Here is a 20,183-nt window from a genome sequence, read left to right as displayed (position 1 = left end):
GTGCTCATGGCGTACAGAATTTTACTACTGCTGTATTTGATGAGTATATTGACAGTTTTTACAGTTCTGAATACTTTTATTTGGGTTTAATTTGGCAATTTCAGGGCCAAATAATATCTCTTATACTTTCTCCTTTTAAAACATATTCAAATGAAAATAGTGTGAAATGATAATTTTAATAGCTAGAATGTACAATCAGTAAGATATCACAAGGGGCTTTGTTTACATAACATAAATGTAAGTATTAACTGTCTAACAACTGTACACTTACTTTGTTAAATTTTACCTGAAGCCAGGTAAGTATTTTAAGGTTAGTTCATATTTTAAACAATCATTCGTTACCTTCATGAATTGTCCAAGTAGCTGTTTTTGTGAAGTGTTTGCCAATGTTAGACAAATATCTTCTCTCAAATCTTTTTGTTTTCGATAAAGTATATTGGAAGAGGCGATGAACGCTACAAAAATGATTCAACCCTGTACCTCGTTTGTGTATGAGTATGTTCTAAATAAGGAACTTAGATATCGTAGATAATTGTTTTTATTTATGCCTTAGTGCTGCTGTTTAATCTTACACGTTCTGTTGGTTGTTTTTATTTGTGAACTAATATTTGACGGTTCTTTTTCTTTCAGCTTTGGAATACTGTCTGTCGTAGACTGATGGCGTTTGTTTATTCATTAATATTTTCTATTCCTTTTTTTAATGGCAAAGGCCAATGGCGGATCCAGAACTTTTTCTAAGGAAGGGGGAGGGGCTCCAGTCATGCTTCAATGATTCCCTATATAATCAACCAAATTTGTCCCACGAAAGGGGGCGGCCCCCAGCCCCCTGGATCCGCCTATGAAGGCGTAAAAGCTAGTATTAAGGTTACTTATATGAAGATGTTTGTTCAGTTTATCATCAATTTTCCTAAAATTATCATTGAATAAACCATTTTGAAAAAAGAGATGCATAATCCGAAGAAGCTACAGTGAGAATATCCTTTTATTCAAACAATATTTACAAATATATATTTAAACATTTTTGCGATGCATATATATTATTGCGAAAATTTATTATTTTATAGCATTATTTGTATTCAGCATTTCCTAGAATCGTAATTATTAATCTCGTATTTCTGTCGATTGCTTAATAATCATACAATAAAATGTACACTAATTTCTGAATAAACAGTATGTCGAAGTCGTACATGCACGTTTTTTGTGTTTATTCCCTAGTCTATAGTATCTAAGATATGAAAAATGGTTTGTTTTTAAAACATTCAAACTACATTTGTGAAACCTGGTGAGATATATCAAACTTTAATACTGGAGTTTTTAAAAAATGAAAGAATGCATTTCAAAATGTAATGAAATAAATTCTTTGTAGATTTATCTAACTAAATGGATGCAATGCCTTTATTTGGAAAGGAAATGAAGGAAAGGGAGTTTCCTCTGACGGAAGGAGTAACATTCATAAATCATGGATCTTACGGGGTTGTTCCCAGGAGGATAAAGGAAGCTCAAAGAAAGTAATTTAAACTTGTTTAATGTGAACGTGATGATATTGACATTTTTTGTAATATTTTTATCAACACTTTTTATTAGTTTTGTGCAAAAATATTGTGTCTTTTTATGTAACCAAAGGGATTTTATAACTATAGTTTTGTTTATGCAGTGTCCAACGTGCTTTCTTGACAGCAGTTGCTTATCAAAATCGCGCTGTATATGATAGATACGAATGTTGGTAAAATAACTTAGTAAGATAAATCTAGGTTTAAATCTAACAAATATAGGAGTGAAAACAAAAGAATTTGAATGAATCCTAGACGTTCATTGGGAAATCATAAACTACTACTTTTGGACCTACAATGTTACATGTATACAAGGTTGATATTATCAGAAAATACTATTTATTCTAACTATAAAAGGTCGGCGCACAATTGTTAAACTATTTTTTTTCTATTTAATTTATTTAGTCGAAACTGATAGAACTCATAATGTGGTATTAAGTAAAAAAAAAACAAGTTCAGAATATGACAGTTTTTTCCCGTTCGATCGAAGAGTGCATTGTAGTCCTGTAATGTTGTGTTGTCATTTTAATGTTATATTAAACATGGCCATTAAAGAGGGAGGTTTGGCATGCCACAAAACCAGGTTCAACCCACCATTTGTTTCTTAAAAAATCTTGTACCCAATCAGGAATATGGTCATTGATATATTATAGTTCGTTTCTGTGTGTGTTACATTTTAACGTTGTGTTTCTTTTGTGTCGTTTGGTTCCTCTTATATTTGAGTGTAAATTCACATTATTATAAGACGTGGCATGGTACTTTTCTATCCCAAATTTATGTATTTAGTTTTGATTTTATATTTGTTATTCTCATCGGATTTTGTCTAATGCTTAGTTCGTTTCTGTATGTGTTACATTTTTATGTTGTGTCGTCATTCTCCTCTTGTCTTTAATGCGTTTCCCTCGGTTTTGGTTTGTGACCCAGATTTGTTTTTTTTTTCATCGATTTATGAGTTTTGAACATCGGTATACTACTGTTGCCTTTATTTAACTTTTGATTTTTTCATTTGATAAATGACTTTCCATTCTAAATTTTCCTTGGAATTCAGTATTTCTATAATTTTACTTTCGACCGATGCCAATAGAAAACGTACTATGTGCGAAACAGGCATAACTCGTACTTCCGGTCCAGATGATGCCATTTAAATGTGTATCACAGAAACATAGGTCATCATCATGTTTATTGGTATATTGCTGTCACTATTTGTCTGTGCTGACTGATTATGGACTGTTGTGTGAATTTTAAGAAAAGACATGATAATGTTGATACAACTTAGACATACGGATTTGACCCGAGAGGCTACAGTACAAAAACAAATATATAACAGACAGTAATTTAAAACATATGCAATTTTTCTTAGAAAAATACTTTTAAAGTTGAGCAATAAGTGCAATTAAAAGCAGTAAACAAAAATATCTTAGATATGAGAGGCCAATTTAGTTGTCATTCGTATACTAATTTTTGTATATTATATTTTATTTTATCTACAAAACGAATACAACTAGTATTGATAAAAAAAGGCTCAAGAGATTCCTTTTAATGTCTATTTGATGTATCCCTTTGCCTTTTTATTTCTAAACAGTGAAATCAACTAAATAGTATACTGTTATTCATTAATCTATTGAAACACCAAATTTTGAATTTAATAAATGGCTTTTTAAAACAATCCGGGATTGTCGCACAAATTGAAGAGTAAGGTTATACTATAAACAGAAATACTAACCTTTAAAGAATTGTAACGTATGCAAGATTTTCAAAGATTTCTTTACTGTAGAAATAAATCAAAATTGGGTTTAATTGTGATGTCAATGCATCTTCGCATATTTTAGAATTATAGATGAAATGGACAGTTCACCAGATTTATGGTTCCGAAGAAATAGAAGAATAAAACAAGACGAAGCAAGACATTGTATTGCAGAGTTTGTTCAGGCTGATCCAGACGATTTGGTTTTTGTCCAAAACACAACATCAGGTTCATATACATTACATTAGAAAATTATTCCTAATTTTTCAGTAAAGAATTTCATATTATTTAAGGTTCTTTATATTGTGGCTTTTTATGTTTAATGAAACAGAAACACCGGTTCGAGTATGCCTAACACTGGCGATCACTCGGTTCAAAATGAAACGAATATGTAGGGAAAGTATTAGTGTTCTTTAAAATATGTTTATTATAGTAAATAAACTCATCTTTAAATCAGGATTGAAATTTTGTATTTGCGTCACACGCGCGTTTCGTCTACAAAAGACTCATCAGTGACGCTCGACTAAAACAATATTACAAAGGCCAAATAAGGTACGAAATTGAAGATCAATGAGAACCAAAAATGTCTTCATATTTTGCCAAACACAGCTAAAAATATATTTTTCTGAGGTAGAAAAGCCTAAATATTTCAAAAATTCAAACTTTTGTAAACAATTAATCGATAATTATGACCATACCAATGAGAATTCATGTCAACACAGAAGTGCTGACTACTGGGCTGGTGATGTCATCGGGTAATACAAATTCCACCACAAGTGGCATCGACCCAGTGGTTATAAATTGACTCATCATAGATACTAGGATTAATATTTTGTGTTGCGTTAGACACGTGTTTCGTCTACAAAAGACTCATCAGTGACGCTCGAATAAATGAAGGGTTTATCGGCCAAATAAAGTACGAAATTATAGAGCATTGATTTTTAGCAATGTACGTATAAATTCAGTTCTATGTGTGTTTAATTTTGATCAGTTTATATTTTTTTTTTGCTAATATGCTGGCACAAAACAAACCCCAACTGTGAAGATAAATAAATAAAATGTAAACAAAGACGACGCATACGAACGGAAAATAATAATACTTTAAAATAACTTCATTGAGGGTGAAAAACTGTAAAAAAAAAAAAAAAAAAAAAAACCACCATTTACTGTTGTTAGTAATGCACATAGTAGCTAATATAACAAAAATTTTATAAATGAAACCAATCGTTTTAGGTGTCAATACAGTATTAAAGTCAATGAAACTGAAACCAGAAGATATTATTTTGTATAATGACAATACATACCGTGCTGTCATAAACACATGTGAAGCGACTGCACAGTTCTCTTGTATCGCAGGTAAAATAGAACATATTTATTAACTGAAATAAAGGATAGTCAAATATTGTTTTATCTGTTGAAAGTTCCAATATCCTAAGTTTGCCTGAAACATTTATGATGGAATTAATATTGTGGTTGATGGTTTCATACAGAACTATTGTCTATAGTTTAACAAAATATTAATGGGTTTTGTATTACGTATCACTGCAATTTTAACTTATGATCACGTTTGGTATGAAATTGCCGTGTGAACCACATGGGTTGGAATGACATTCTTCAATAACGTTAAAGGCCATTATTTTGCGGAACCAAACAATTGCATCAGCTTAGTTTTATGAATTTGAGAAAACTACTTACATCATATTTTATTTATATGCAGCCAGAAAATATTTATGTCAACATGACATCAAAATTATTTGATGATATTCTTTTGAGAGACAAGAATTATAACGACTTTGCGTGATAAGGAAATATCAATTGTTTTCTGTGTGCATTGTTTTGGCTATCCTTCCTTTGTTGAGAGTGCTAAAGATTTAAAATTTAGAAATATGTTTCCTATTTTCATAACTAAAATGTAACCAAAGATAACAAGTCTTCTCAATCACAAGTATGACTTTATCTGTACATAAAGAGTTGGCATTTTTTTTTAACAGAAGCTTTGAACATCGATAAACTAATGTTGTCACTATATATTCTGATTTATTTGAAATTTGTTTTAGGTGTTCGCACAGACTTACTAACACTACAGTTTCCAATTAATAGTGAAGATGAAGTAGTTGAAATGTATAGGGAATATTTTAAAAAGCAGCCTAAGGTGACAGTAGCTGTCCTAGGTTTGTTGGTTATTCTCGAAATATTCAGTGCTGACTGTAATAGGGCAAATAGTCGAAGTATCGAAACAACTGAAATTCAAACGGGCATCACCTCGTTCAAATTGTACATTTTCATAGGAAAAGAAAGGATATGGTGAACCCATCCATTTAAAAAAAATAAGTACACACAAACACACACACACACACACACCAGAGAAAGCAAAGGAGCAGCGCTTTTAATGCCGTTATTCATCTTTTTAGGTCAGATGAAAGACAAAGACAAATTCATCAATTTTGGCTTGAATATCTGAATAAAATTAAACATAATTATAATTGATATCGATCTGCACTAAATTTCTTGAGTGAGCAACGAAATTAACACTTAATAAATATATATAATGTACCAAAAGTGCTTTTTAAAATAACTTACATTTTGTAGATCACGACAGGTTTAATTAAATTCTTTAACTTTCTAACTCATCTTTCTTAATGATTTTCTCCCCCAAAAACATCTCACAACAGACAAAACTTTTTTTCGTTTACAGATCACATTACTAGTCAATCAGCCATTAGAATGCCTTTAGAAAAGTTAATACCTTTGTGTAAAGAATATGGAGTAATGACATTAATAGACGGAGCCCATGCACCCGGACAAATTCCCCTTAATCTTAAGGAGCTTGATGCTGATTTTTATTCAGGTAAAGTATTAACATGCATTTGAAAGCAAGTAAACAAAGCAAAAACAATATGGGATGATCAACTTTAAAAACACTACTTGTCGAGAAGATCAGTAACCGTAAGTTACCAATTACCGTCAGCTTACTAGTTATGCAATAACGGATGCGGTGTGTTTAAATATGGCTAACTATTATTATCTTCATACAAAAACTCTTGTTTTTTTTTGAAAACTTGGTTTTCTTTGATCCAATTAAGACACGTAAGTTCTGAATATATATATTTTTTTTCGCTTCGTGGGAAGATACGCGTACAAGGGCATCTTAGAATTGATTTCCGTCTTCCCTTTTAATGAAGTGTAACTTGTTGATTTCAGGTGACATAAATTCAAGATCAGTTCAGATTGCATGTGTGTCATATTTAGATTCAGGTCAACTTATATCCTTGTACTTTAAGAAAATGTTAAAATACAACCAAGCCGGATTTTAATCAAAAATTTTTTTTTAAAAATAGATGATAACATCTCCAATTAGTTTCGTCACAAGAAAAATATTGCGTCATGCTTATATTATTAAAACCTTAAATATAGTTTGGTATAGATATAATCGAAATAGTTCAATGCAATAAACATAATTATATGAAATATAGTGATAGTGTAACTAAAATAACTCACCATAACTAAATATATAAATCTATAAATATAAATAAATGTGTAATTCTCCTTTTATGCCATCTGTTGTGTCTCTTTTCAGTTTCTCTCTGAATTTATATATACTTAAATTTGCTTAATATTTATATATATATATATATATAATTATACAACATTATACTTTGACATTGAGAAATCGATCTATTCCTTTATATTAAAATACTATATTTGTTTAGGAAATCTTCACAAGTGGCTATATACCCCTCGAGGTTGTGCGATATTGTATGTGAAGAAGGAACATCAAGATTGGGTTAGGCCAATTGTCACATCTCATGGTTATAAAACCACTTTTCAAAATGATTTTTTCAAACAAGGAACACGTGATGATAGTCCATATTGCGTTGTACCGGAGGCAATACAATTTTATAAAGATCTAGGAGGCTACGTAAGTTAGTCTTTTAATGTATTAGCTGTTACCAGGTGTAATCCACAATTTTCTATATAAGGAAATGCATGTACAGAATCAGGATTATGACAGTTGTTTTCCATTAGTTTGGTGTGTTTAAATTTTTGATTTTGTCATTTAACTGTTAAGGGACTTTCCGTTTAGAATTTTTCTTGGAGTTTGGTAATTTTGATGTTTTATTCATATATTGACTTGCATATGGGCACAATTTTTATGAGAGTCGGTTGAGACAAAACAAAAGATGATTTCAGGCCTCCAATTATGAATTATCCATGTCTATGCACTCCAGCAGCGCCTTCATTTGGAGTTTACATATCCAAGTAGAAACGATATTCAAGTGCTTGTATTTCCTTAATATAAGGTTCCTGCGTACTCGGAGCGATAAAGTTGAAATTCCCTCTTTAGAAATTTTCGAACGCCAGCACGATATGGTTGACCGTAGTGGATCATCTGTCATGCTGATGACGACAGATATGTTTCAATTGTGGCTACCACAATCCTCAAATCTGACCTACCGGGTGAACTTGAAATTAAGGATACTACTAATACTAGAAGGACTGCTTCATACCTTGATATTTTCCTCAATATTGACACATATGGACGATTTCACACAAAAATCTATATTAAACGGGACGATTTCAACTTCCCAATTATCAATTTCCCATTTCTCAGCAGTAACATACCCTTTGTCCCTTCGCATGGTATTTACATACCTCAATTGATACGTTATGTTCGTGCATGTTAAACTATACGGACTTCATACATATACAGGAGTGTGCTCCTAACGCAGAAACTGCTCCAACAAAGTTATGACCACGTGTTAGATTGTGGTTTGTCATTACGTCATCTGATCTTTTATTTACCGAAAGTGACTTATTCCCTATTGTGACTGTTTTGCTGAGTGTGAATTCGCATTGTTATAAAACGTGTCTCTGTACTTTTCTATCCAAAATGCATGTATTTAATTTTGATGCTATGTTCTTATTCAATACAACGAACATAAAGCATTTATAAAGTAAAACTCAACACCCTTATTTGGTTATCAGCTCGACCCGACAGCACAGAAAGCTTATTTTATTACAAATGATAACACAAATTGCTGTCATCGACCGCTGCCTTCACATATAAACACAATCTACAATAGAAAAATATTCTATAAGTTGGAGAAAACTTGAAAATCTTTACAGTAATACATGTTGTCTACTCTGTGGTCGGGTTGTTTGTCGCTTTGACACATTCCCAATTTCATTTCTCAATTTTATACATGTGTCATATAAACTATTTACTACATAACATACTATGTATATTCCTATGAAGTCTTAAAAGGGTTGGTGGGTCGGAAACAAAACTGTACTGTCTGATAGGCGAACCTCGAATGACAATTCTAGACTGTAATGCTATAACTTAGCGATAAGATTCTAGTATGAAGTTATCATGATTGATATTACCTCGGATATTACTTAAACCGGTAATAACTTACTATTTGCCCAATCAAATTAAACATAAACATGTTTTTATTTGAACACACGTGCTTAAAGTAAACACATACACGTGTTCCCGAGTAACCTTTATAAATACATTTATATGTGTTATTCTCACCGGATTTTGTCAAATGTCTTATAGTTTGTAGCTGTTAATCTTATTCTTTTCTATTGTATTCGTGTGTTATCACGGCTGGTAATCTACACACGCAGAACATTTGGTTCTGCAATGAAAACCGTGAGAGGATTTTCCGGTTGTGATTGAGTGGAGTAATTGTCACCGCTTCAAACGGAATGTACATTTCTAAATCTCAATTTTCTTATTCAACTGATCAAAATATTGAAAATCAGAGAATGCTATGCTGTGGTGAATACTTTAACGAAGAGATACATGTATCATTTACTGTTGTACGTAGAGTTGAACTCCTACAAAATCAGTTGCCCCACGAGAAATTGCCTAAAAAAGTGACATTTCAATTTTGAAATGGTTCTATTTACAGACCTACAAGTTCAAATTTAGTTTTTTTAGGGCAATGGGTATGAATATTGTTTTTGGCGGCATGTACCGTGTCCGGTGTTGATAGACGTCTTAATATTTCCAAAAACTACATTTTTTCATTAAGTCATGCGTGAGGGGATCGGTTCTGAATGAGGACATCGTAAATGCGTGAGGGGAAGTACAAATTATATCTTTATATTCAAGCTATGAGTCGTAGAAATTTACCTGAATTAGGCTACATTGTTCATTAAAAAACACATAATAATTATTATGTAAACACATAATAATTCTTATGTGTGCTTAGAAAAGTTTATGAGATTGAATTATGAAATAAATTGTGGGAACCTAGATTTAATAATATGTTTCACGAAGAATAAAAACAAAAAATGTTAACTTGTCAAGAATAACCAAAAATACTGCAGAGATGTTGGGGAGTATCTCATTCGTCTTGATTCGCCCTTTTCAAACCATTAAACAATGTCCAAAAACAGGTCGAATGCAATGTTGTTGTTAAAGGAAAACGTCCACTCTGTACTAATGAAAAAAAATTCAAAAATCTTTCCCTTTTCCCTACGTCTGAGAGTTTATCTAAAGCACTTTAAAAAAACTTTATATTCTTCCTCAAGGTCTTCCATGTGGTCTTTCTCGTGGTCTACTACGTGGTCTTCTTCTATGACTTCTTCGTTGTCTAATACATGCTCTTCCTTATGGTCCTCCTCGAGATTATCTTGGCTTTCATCGATGTTCGTGAATAATAAATATTGTATATCTGCCTTTTTTTTCGAAAATTTCGTGATTTTGGGTGAACAGATTACGTCTAATATATATAGGTGTTGAAGTTTTGATCGGAGATATACTTTTCTTAAGTAAATGTGGTGGTCTCTGTGACGTATATTTGACGACAGGATTACTCCCAGAGGGTTTAGTTCGCTTCGAGGGCGGGGATAACTTGTATCTCCATGGCTATTTGTAGAGCGTCAATTTTAGTCCTCTTTTCCTTTTTCCTTTGAACAATGACATTTTCTGAAATTGAACAAGCAATTAATAGTTTGATTTCATTGAATCAGTGATCAGTTTACATCTATTAAAGTATAAGGATAAATCTGTGTTTTTTTATCAGCATTTATCACATTTATTGAGTCAACAAAAGTCACAAAGCCAAAGATTAAAAAAATGTGTTTCTTCCCCTCACGCATTCACGATGTCCTCAATCAGAACCGATCCCCTCACGCATGACTTAATGAAAAAATGTAGTTTTTGGAAATATTAAGACGTCTATCAACACCGGACACGGTACATGCCGCCAAAAACAATATTTATACCCATTGCCCGAAAAAAAAACTAAATTTGAACTTGTAGGTCTGTAAATAGAACCATTTCAAAATTGAAATGTAACTTTTTTAGGCAATTTCTCGTGGGGCAACTGATTTTGTAAGAGTTCAACTCTACGTACAACAGTGAATGATACATGTATCTCTTCGTTAAAGTATTCACCACAGCATAGCATTCTCTGATTTTCAATATTTTGATCAGTTGAATAAGAAAATTGAGATTTAGAAATGTACATACCTTTTGAAGCGGTGACAATTACTCCACTCAAGCACAACCGGAAAATCCTCTCACGGTTTTCATTGCAGAACCAAATGTTCTGCGTGTGTAGATTACCAGCCGTGTTATGGTAAAGATAATTTATCACCCAGTCCATGTATTAGATTTAAGTTTTGGGTCATCTAAATTTATACGATATATTTTTTTATGTGAGCGTCATTAGTTATTCATGTGTTTCTCTGTCCTATATGTTCTCCCATTAATTTGTATTGTAGTCCTGTCATGTAATGTTGTCGTTTTAATGTTATATCAAGGAGGTTATATTAGATCAAACATTACTTAACAGCGGGAGGTTCATATTGCTCAGTTTTTAGCATGTTTTGTTTATCATTTGATCGGTTTTTTTTCTTTTTCTGCAATAGCATTTTCAGTTTGTTTTCGATTTTGATTATTCCTTTGATGTCATTTACTTCAGTTTATAAACACATTCATTTTTTTGAATTTGACAGTTTGGCAGGAAATTTTTGGCGATATCCCTATTGACAAAATTGGCCCGCTGTAAAAAATAGAACAATACTTTTAAATAATATCGTACAAATATATTTCGAATGACAATTAAACGTTTTTTAATCACAAATTGCGTGCCAAACGATTTGTGCTAGAATGTTTTGATCTACTACTTTTTAAAATAGTTTCTAAAATTATCCATTTCTTTTCGACAGAGAAACTATAGAAAAGCGCACAAGATATTTCTATTTAATTTGATGGGCCAATTTCTTGCCTTGTACATTTCAACAAACAATAAGCTGAATCTGTGGTTTGAGATGTTTTAACGACTGGCAGTCTTTGAACCTACATATATTTTTTTATACGAAACTGTATGATTCGAACAACGTACCTTAAATTACTGGATTGTTTTACAGGAGAAAATAAGAGATTATACTGATGATTTATTGAACACATCTACAGAATTACTCTCTTCCTCATGGAAGACAGAAAAACTGCAAATACCAAAATCAATGGAAGCACCTTTTATGAGATTGGTTCGGCTACCAGAATTAAAGCAAACATCGATGAATAGTATTGTACGTAGAATTCAAATTTAAATCATGTAAAAACGATATTTTAATTTTTTTTCTTTCTTTTTTTGAAATTTTATGAAAACGTTCGCATTTGATTTCGTGTAACTACCATTGTCAAATAAAACAACACGTAATCAAGGAAACAAACGTCTGAACGTCTACAAAGGCAATGATAAACAGAAGTACAAAATGGAGAATACAATGTGCAAACATGTAAACAGATTTAAGACTTTTGATATATTAACTTTCCATTTAAATATCTGTATAGTACATGCGCACTCATGTTCACGTCACGAAATGGAAAAAGGTGAAGAGGTATAAAGATCAGCGGTCAATCTCTTAGTTACTGCATTTCCATAGATGAAGTGTAAGGTTTCTTTTATCCTGAATATTGTTTACGGTCCCAAAAATTATTACCATATATGAAGCTATGTATATTTTATGATTTAATGACAATATTTTCTTCAAAGAACGGATTATTCATTTTAACATTTACAGGATGATGGCGAAAGACGTATTGTAGAAATCATCATAAACTATGGTATAGTTCCATGTATTACCTTCGTGGACGGTAAAGTCTACTGTCGACTAAGTGCCAATGTTTACAATACAAAGGATGACTACAAGATATTGTGTGACTTGGTACTCAAAATGATTGATAAATAGTATGATTAAGAGTAATTTCATACATAGTTTTGTAGTAAGTCGGGAAACTATTTAAGATTACAAAATGTATCTCTCTTATGTAAAGCTATGATTGCTTGTCCAGCTTTGGCTTTACTTTTTGATCTATTTTAATTTAAAGTTTTTCATATTTTTTATAAGCTTTAGATTTTCAAATATGTGGGCCTCGAGCATCACTGAAGAGACATTAATTGTCGAAATGCGCATCTGGTGCAGAAAAAAATGGAACCGTTTATGTTATTGTGTATTTTTTTTTTTGTGTATTAAGTTGTTATTATGTTATTATGAAATCAATTTTTAATCTTCAATTTCGACGACCCTAGCACATTAATATATATATACCATACCATTTATCTTTATTAATACAAAAAGGGTAATTATTACTGATAAAGTGTTTCCAGATAACACAATATATGAGCTAAACTCTTCCTTTTGGTACCAATACCTAAAACGTCAAAGATTTACTTAACAATTACCCTCATTGTGTTGACATTTTAAATCATATGAATATCATTTTTTTAACACTGGAGGTTTTGTTCTTATTTTGGTTCAAGTATCTTGGTACATTCCAGGAACGCATGAAAGTTTATAACAGAGGCACTTTACCAAAAAATATTAACTCATTGCATGAAATCTGTAGTGTACTATAGAAGAGGGGCGAAAAGTACCAGAGGGACATTCAAACTCGTAGGATATGCTGCATGTTGAAAAATCTCACCTATGACATCCTCAAACAATATCAAATATGTTTAAGTGTTTTGAAAGACTGGACAGCCAAAAAAATTATGTTACCTTAATAATTTTTACGATATCCAAATAGCATAGTGTAAATCAACTGATCCAAACTTCATATTTGAAGTTGATTGTGTATCAAATTGTTTTAATGATATTTGTGTAAAAATGATATATATAAATACTGTATTAACAATTAATAAAATAAAATTTCATAGAATATTTGATAAAAAAAACAACAACAATTGCAAATTTTGTGATCATTTTGAATTCGAATGATTTGTCAGCACCCTTTTCCATTATCACAAAGATTTTACAAATTAGATCCTTATTTGTTTGATCTGCTCTTGGTGGTTTGTTTAAAGTACTGGACTTTCAAATATGCTGGTCTTGAGCATCACTGAAAAGACATTTATTGTAGAAATGCGTAGCTGGTGCAGTAAGTTTTGGACCGTTAGTGTTATTATTTAAAGTGATAAACCAACAATAGTTTCATGAAAGGGCTTCGTCTGAGGACTCACTAACAAAATAATTTATCATAGAGGTAGGACAATATCAGGCCCTATCTTCTTGCAATGTCATAAGATATATTTGGATGTTTATCTTAACAAAAGTATTCCCTGCTCTAAACTAATGCAGATCAATAGAATTATTCATAAAATAGATATCCAAAGCAGATACAAACATCTTGTTTAAAAAGAGACAAATTGTACTTTTTTTTAAAATACTCAAATTTCAAATGAAAAGTGCTCTAACTGAAACTGACTTCATAGAGATGCTTTGTCTCTTTAAACAGAATTTCTAAATATAGAATGGATTGAAACTTGTTCATTTTTCATGTTCTTATCCATTCGTAAAATGTGTTTGAGATTTTGATTTTGCCTTAATCAAGCCTTTGGTTGGGTTTTAATTGTTTCACACTTGGTTATATCAGGATCTTTGATAACTGATTACACAGTATCAGTTTTATTCATTTCTAATGATCACTCGATGACATTTATATAGTTGCTTAGTCGTTTGAACTGTGGTAATCATATTACTTCTCCTTATTTTTTTTTATCGATAAAGATATTTGTTAGTATTTTTGAACTTAGACGAAATTGCAAATTCTGAAATAAAATACTTATATGTATACGCACATGCTCTTTTGATTATTAATCATAAAACGATTTTTTTATTATCATAATTATTTATACACAGCAGTTAGAAAAGTAAAATAACAAAAATACTGAACTTCATGAAAAAATCAAAACGAGGAGTTCTTTCACAATTAAATGACAAATTTAAATCATATTTAATCATGTTGTTAAAATTTAATGTAAATCACATGTAGCCCTACATGTACTTAAATGCATGTATACAAATAAAAAAAATACAGTCACTTTTTAGCTCACCTTGGCTGATGGGACAATTGAGCTTTTGTCATCACTTGGTGTCCGTCGTCCGTCGTCGTTGTCTGTCGTCGTTAACTTTTACAAAAATCTTCTCCTCTGAAACTACTGGGCCAAAGTAAACCAAACTTGGCCCCAATCATCATTGGGGTATCTAGTTTGAAAAATGTGTTCGGTGACCCGGCCAACCAACCAAGATGGCCACCATGGCTAAAAATAGAACATAGGGGTAAATTTTGGCTTATATCTCTGAAACCAAAGCATTAAGAGCAAATCTGACCGGAATAAAATTGTGGATCAGGTTATGATCTACCTCTCCTGAAATTTTCAGATGAATCGGACATTCCTTTGTTGGGTTGCTGCCCCTGAATTGGTAATTTTAAGGATTTTATTGTTTTTGGTTATTTATATTTGGAATATTATTATAGATAGAGATAAACTGTAAACAACAATTATGTTCAGCAAAGTAAGATTTACAAATAACTCCACATGACCAAAATGATCAGTTGACCACTTAAGGAGTTATTGCCCTTTATAGTCAATTTTTAACAATTTTTAGTAGATTTTTGTAATCTTTTACAAAAATCTTCTCCTCTGAAACTACAGGAACAAATTTAACCAAACTTGTCCACAATTATCATTAGGATATCTTATTTAAAATATGTGTCTGATGACCCCGCCTGCGAACCAAGATGGCCGACATGGCTAAAAATAGTACATAGGGTAAAATGCAGTTTTTGACTCATATCTCTGAAACCAAAGCATTAAGAGCTAATCTGACATGGTGTAAAAATGTTGATCAGGTCATGATCTATCTGTCCTGATATTTTCAGATGAATCAGATGACCCGTTGTTGGGTTGATGCCCCTGAATTGGTCATTTTAAGGAAATTTTGCTGCTTTTGGTTATTATCTTGAATATTTTCCTGTGTAACTACGGGGCCAAGTTCATTATAGATAGAGATAATTGTAAGCAGCAAGAATGTTTAGTAAAGTAATATCGACAAAACACATCACCAAAACACAATTTTGTTATAATTCCATCTGTGTCCTATGTTTAATATGCACATAGACCATGGTGAGCGACACAGGCTCTTTTAATCTCTTGTGAGACATTTAGGAATTGCATTTTATCACATACTTATGCACTTTAAAACGGTATAATCCAGCTGTATTGATTCTGGAAGGGTTTGGAATTTCGAAAAGCTGAACCTTCTAAATTATGCAGTTTATCACCAGCCCAGTAGTCAGCACTTCAGTGCTGACATGAATATCAATTATATGGTCATTTTTATAAATTTCCTGTTACAAAACTTTGAATTAATCGAAAAACTAAGGATTTTCTTATCCCAGGAATAGATTACCTTAGTCGTATTTGGCACAACTTTTTGGAATTTTGGGTCCTCTATGCTCTTCAACTTTGAACTTGTTTGGCTTAACAACTATTTTGATCTGAGCGTCACTGATGAGTCTTATGTAGACGAAACGCGCGTCTGGCGTATTAAATTTTAATCCTTGTACCTTTGATAACTATTAACACCACTTGGTCGATGCCACTGCTGGTGGACGTTTCGTCCCCGAGGGTATCACCAGCCAAGTAGTCAGCACTTCGGTGCAGACATGAATATCAATTATATGGTCATTTTTTATAAATTTCCTGTTACAAAACTTTGAATTAATCGAAAAACTAAGGATTTTCTTATCCCAGGAATAGATTACCTTAGCCGTATTTGGCACAACTTTTTGGAATTTTGGTTCCTCAATGCTCTTTAACTTTGTACTTGTTTGGCTTAACAACTATTTTGATCTGAGCGTCACTGATGAGTCTTGTGTAGACGAAACGCGCGTCTGGCGTATTAAATTATAATCCTGGTACCTTTGATAACTATTAAAACTGAGTTATTTCCCTTTGGTAAGAAATTTTCCTCTTTTATATTTGATTTTTTAATCTTAATACTGTTTCCCCGCAAAAAAATGAAAGCTAAGCAACGTTATTGTTGAAGATAGCAATTGAAGTATACTGCCATGATACAATATTATTAGGATGTTTTAAGTTCTGTATCTGAAATATTATTTTGAATGTTTAATACCAAGCCAAATTGTTAAAATAAAGTATTCATATAATTTATTGGCCTGAACTTCTTCAGTGCTCTTTTCCTCGGTGATTTGTCGTACTTTAAAGCCATGATTGCATCTTTTGCATTCTCAAAAAAAAAGTTTCAGAGAAGGTCATTCAAATCTTGAAGGCTTTGGAGTAAACGTGTCACAGCAAAGTGTTGTGAATTGGTTTGTACGCGATGTGTGTCTACTTATATAAAGCAAAATGAACACTGTCTAATTCTCATAGTCACACTCGTGAAATAGTTAAATAAAAAATTTGTATAGTGAGATATATATGTTCGAATCCTTGGTTGAACGATGATGGGATATGTCGTCGCGGTTATAGATCTTTGAATAAGATACATATTACTAGTATAGTCTTTAAATTTACCGATTGTGCCCAATTTCCCTATTGTGACATTTTGAATGAATCGATGCGAATGGAGTTTGGTGCATGTATGAAGAATACGGGTGTCCTATATATCCACGCGGCTAGTCTCGCTCATAGGTAATTCGGGAATAAGCCTTTGTTTTTATATACCTCCACCACTTTTCAAAACAGATGATCCATTACTGTTTTATTCATTTTAATTTCATCCTTTCACATTATTGCTTAGTACACGTTTTCTATCTACAGTAGTGGTTAATTTGTTGAACAAGTTAAATGTACGGTGTGGTATTTGGGATAAAAACAAATACTTCTATAAAGATAGATATCAGTGGCCGATGCAGATGAGCGGTGAACTAGGACTTGAAAGCAAAGAGTAATTACATGTCATTTCATGTATATTTATATTAAACTGTCACAAAAATACGTGAAATTTATTGAAATTAATAGAAATCAGTATAGTAAACTAGGATAGTAGATTAAAAATTGTTTAATATTATCTAAGCTATGCCATGTAAATTGAAATGACTACGCAGGTTATTCAGTGTTCAGATAAATTTTGATCGGTGTCACTTTTGTCCTTACTTCTCATAATAGTTTTTGAGATAAAAGCGAAAACTGCATTTGACCCTGTTCTAAGTTTAGCTAAGGCGGCCATGTTTGTTAATGGAACAAAACTTCGGATACAATTTATAAACTACTTACCCTAAGGAAAATTCGGTTGAAGTTAAAAAGTATTCATGTTTGCTTACTTGTTAAAAACCTTCTCCTCTGAAACTACTAATGGGTCAATTGGCACTTTTGGTCATGTACATTTTTTGTGGTTTCAAATTTGCTGAACATTTTTGCTGTTTACAGTTTATCTTTATGTTCAACAATATTCAAAATAATAACCAAAAACTGCAAAATGCCCTTGAAAATAAAAGTGGCTGCAACTCAACAATGGGTTGTTCGATTCGTCTGATCATGCAAGGATTTGTATACGGTTATACACACTTGGTCTGATAGAACTTGACCTATTGAACATTTAAATTTTTACCACGTGTCAGATGCTTTAGTTTTTAAGATATGAGCCAAAAACTTCATTTAACCCATATGTTCTATTTTTAGCCATGGCGGCCATGTTTGTCGATGGATCATAACTTCAAATACAATTGATAAACTAATTTTGAAGGTATATTTAAATATATGGCCTAGTCCTCAATCCTCAATCTTATGGCCTTATGGCACAACTCTTCTCATTGGTGCATATTACGCCCTATGTGTATCTTCCTTCATGTATTTTCCTCCATGTACTTTAATTTTGTTTTTGCTGTTACGATTGAGGTTGCGGATGTTTGGGTAAGTCGAAACGTCCTGTTTTTGAAATAAAGGCCGAAATGATTTCTAACTTCCGTTTATATTCTTCTGTGTTTTCTTGGACTAGTCTTCCTAGCAGGGTGCCTGTGTTGATTTTGCGGATTCCAATATCCTTTGTAATTTGATGGTACATTTCTTCTCTATAACTCTCGTAGTTGGGGCACTCTGTGAGGTAGTGTTGTTGTGTTTCCTTAGTTTCACAGATGCATAAGTCGGTGGTGTTTTGTCCTGTGCGTTGTTTATAGTAGTTAAGGGTTGGATAGCCAGTTCTTAGTTGTATAAAGATGCTGAAGAATTTTTTGGTTGGATAGTCAAAGATTGGGATGTTATGGTGTTATCTCAAAAAGGTCTCTTCCTGTGTTGCTTAATTCCCATCGTCTTTGCCACTTCAGCATGGCATGCACTCTTATGTGCACCTTGTTTAACGTCTTGAAGGGTAATTATGTTGTTTTTTGGCAGGAGTTGTGTTGCTTCTTCTGCTGCTTGCTTTGCCAATAAGTCCGCTTCATCGTTCCCTTGAATATTTGCGTGTCCTGGTGTCCATAGGATGCAAATTTCCATCCCTTTAGTTCTTAGGTCCTCGATGTGTTCTCTGATGTCTCGAATCACATCAATATAGGATTTGGGTGCCCAATTTAGTGTGAGGAGTCCTACTGCACTTTGACTGTCAAAGAAGATCTTAAGTGTGGTGATGGTGTTGTGTAGTCTTTCCAGTATACAAAATTCCAGTACCATTACAATTACTACAAGCTCTGCTAGCAAGATGGATCCACTTTGAGCGACAGGTTTGTGTAGTCGTATGGCTGGTCTTGAGTAGAACTCCAGCCTCAATTTCTAAAGCTTCTCTGCCTGATATTGATGGCATATCTAGGCACAGAGTGGGCGCTTTCCTCTGTAACCTGTCAAGTTTTTAGAGGTCTTTTTGTTCAGCAACTTGCCATGCTGGACAGCTATATTCTATAACAGATCTTATCAGACAAAAGTACAATTGTAACAGTTTCTGGGTATTCATCTTATAGTCATGATTGCCGAGTTTATGAGCTTCGGTCCTTGCTTGGAAGTTGTCCCGATTCATGTTGCCATATTGACAAAGGGAGAAGACTCTTACATATGTGAAATTATAGAAACCAACTGAGAAGATCTGATGATATCATTGAAAGAATCGCTAACATAAATTTATGTTATTATAAAAGTATGGTGGTAATTTTTTTTTTAACATACACCTATGTTTTACGTGTATTTAGATATTCGGAAATGCGTCAAGAAATGAATTAGACATAGGTCTACAAATGTTCTTGTCGCAGGTCAAACGACAAAGATCGCTATATTTTTGTTTACTTCAAAGAAAAAAAATTAAATCAACTACAATTACATAAAATCAATTAAATTAGAACTAATAAAGTCCAAAATATATCAATAAAAATAATTTTGTCTTACTTCTCGTAGTATGGTCAGATTTCTACGTGCTTTTTTTCTAGTGTTTCTAGGTGTTTTCCAAACGTCATTTTCTCGACCAGTATTACTCCGAGTAACTTTGGGTTTGGGTTATAATTTAGGTCTTTTCCATTTAATTTGATGGTTTAATCCTCTTTACTGATTTTCTTTTTGGTGAACATGAACACTTCTGTCTTTTCAATGCTGATGTTAACTCTTCATTTTCTGGTCCATTCTATTGCTTTTCCGATG

The 20,183-nt window shown here is 32.4% G+C and overlaps 1 protein-coding gene across 2 annotated transcripts; it reads left to right on the top strand.

The window, feature by feature from the left end:
• Positions 1-242: 242 nt before the first annotated feature.
• On the top strand, positions 243-13,474 carry LOC143063175 (uncharacterized). 2 transcript variants are annotated; one of them, XM_076235168.1, is made up of 10 exons: positions 243-296; positions 1,367-1,508; positions 3,380-3,522; positions 4,528-4,650; positions 5,352-5,465; positions 5,990-6,142; positions 7,005-7,213; positions 11,686-11,847; positions 12,343-12,509; positions 13,101-13,474. In XM_076235168.1, coding segments are annotated over exons 2-10 (1,200 nt in total). In that variant the 5' UTR covers positions 243-296; positions 1,367-1,380; the 3' UTR covers positions 13,102-13,474. The 2 variants fall into 2 exon arrangements, with proteins under 2 accessions (XP_076091283.1, XP_076091282.1); XM_076235167.1 differs by having other exon boundaries at positions 12,343-12,544.
• The last annotated feature ends 6,709 nt before the right edge of the window (positions 13,475-20,183 follow it).

Source organism: Mytilus galloprovincialis, chromosome 2 (genome assembly GCF_965363235.1).
Source record: "Mytilus galloprovincialis chromosome 2, xbMytGall1.hap1.1, whole genome shotgun sequence".
Lineage (NCBI taxonomy): Eukaryota > Metazoa > Mollusca > Bivalvia > Mytilida > Mytilidae > Mytilus > Mytilus galloprovincialis.
The sequence above is the reverse complement of the archived record's forward strand: the minus strand, read 5'-3'. Positions and strand labels throughout refer to the sequence as shown.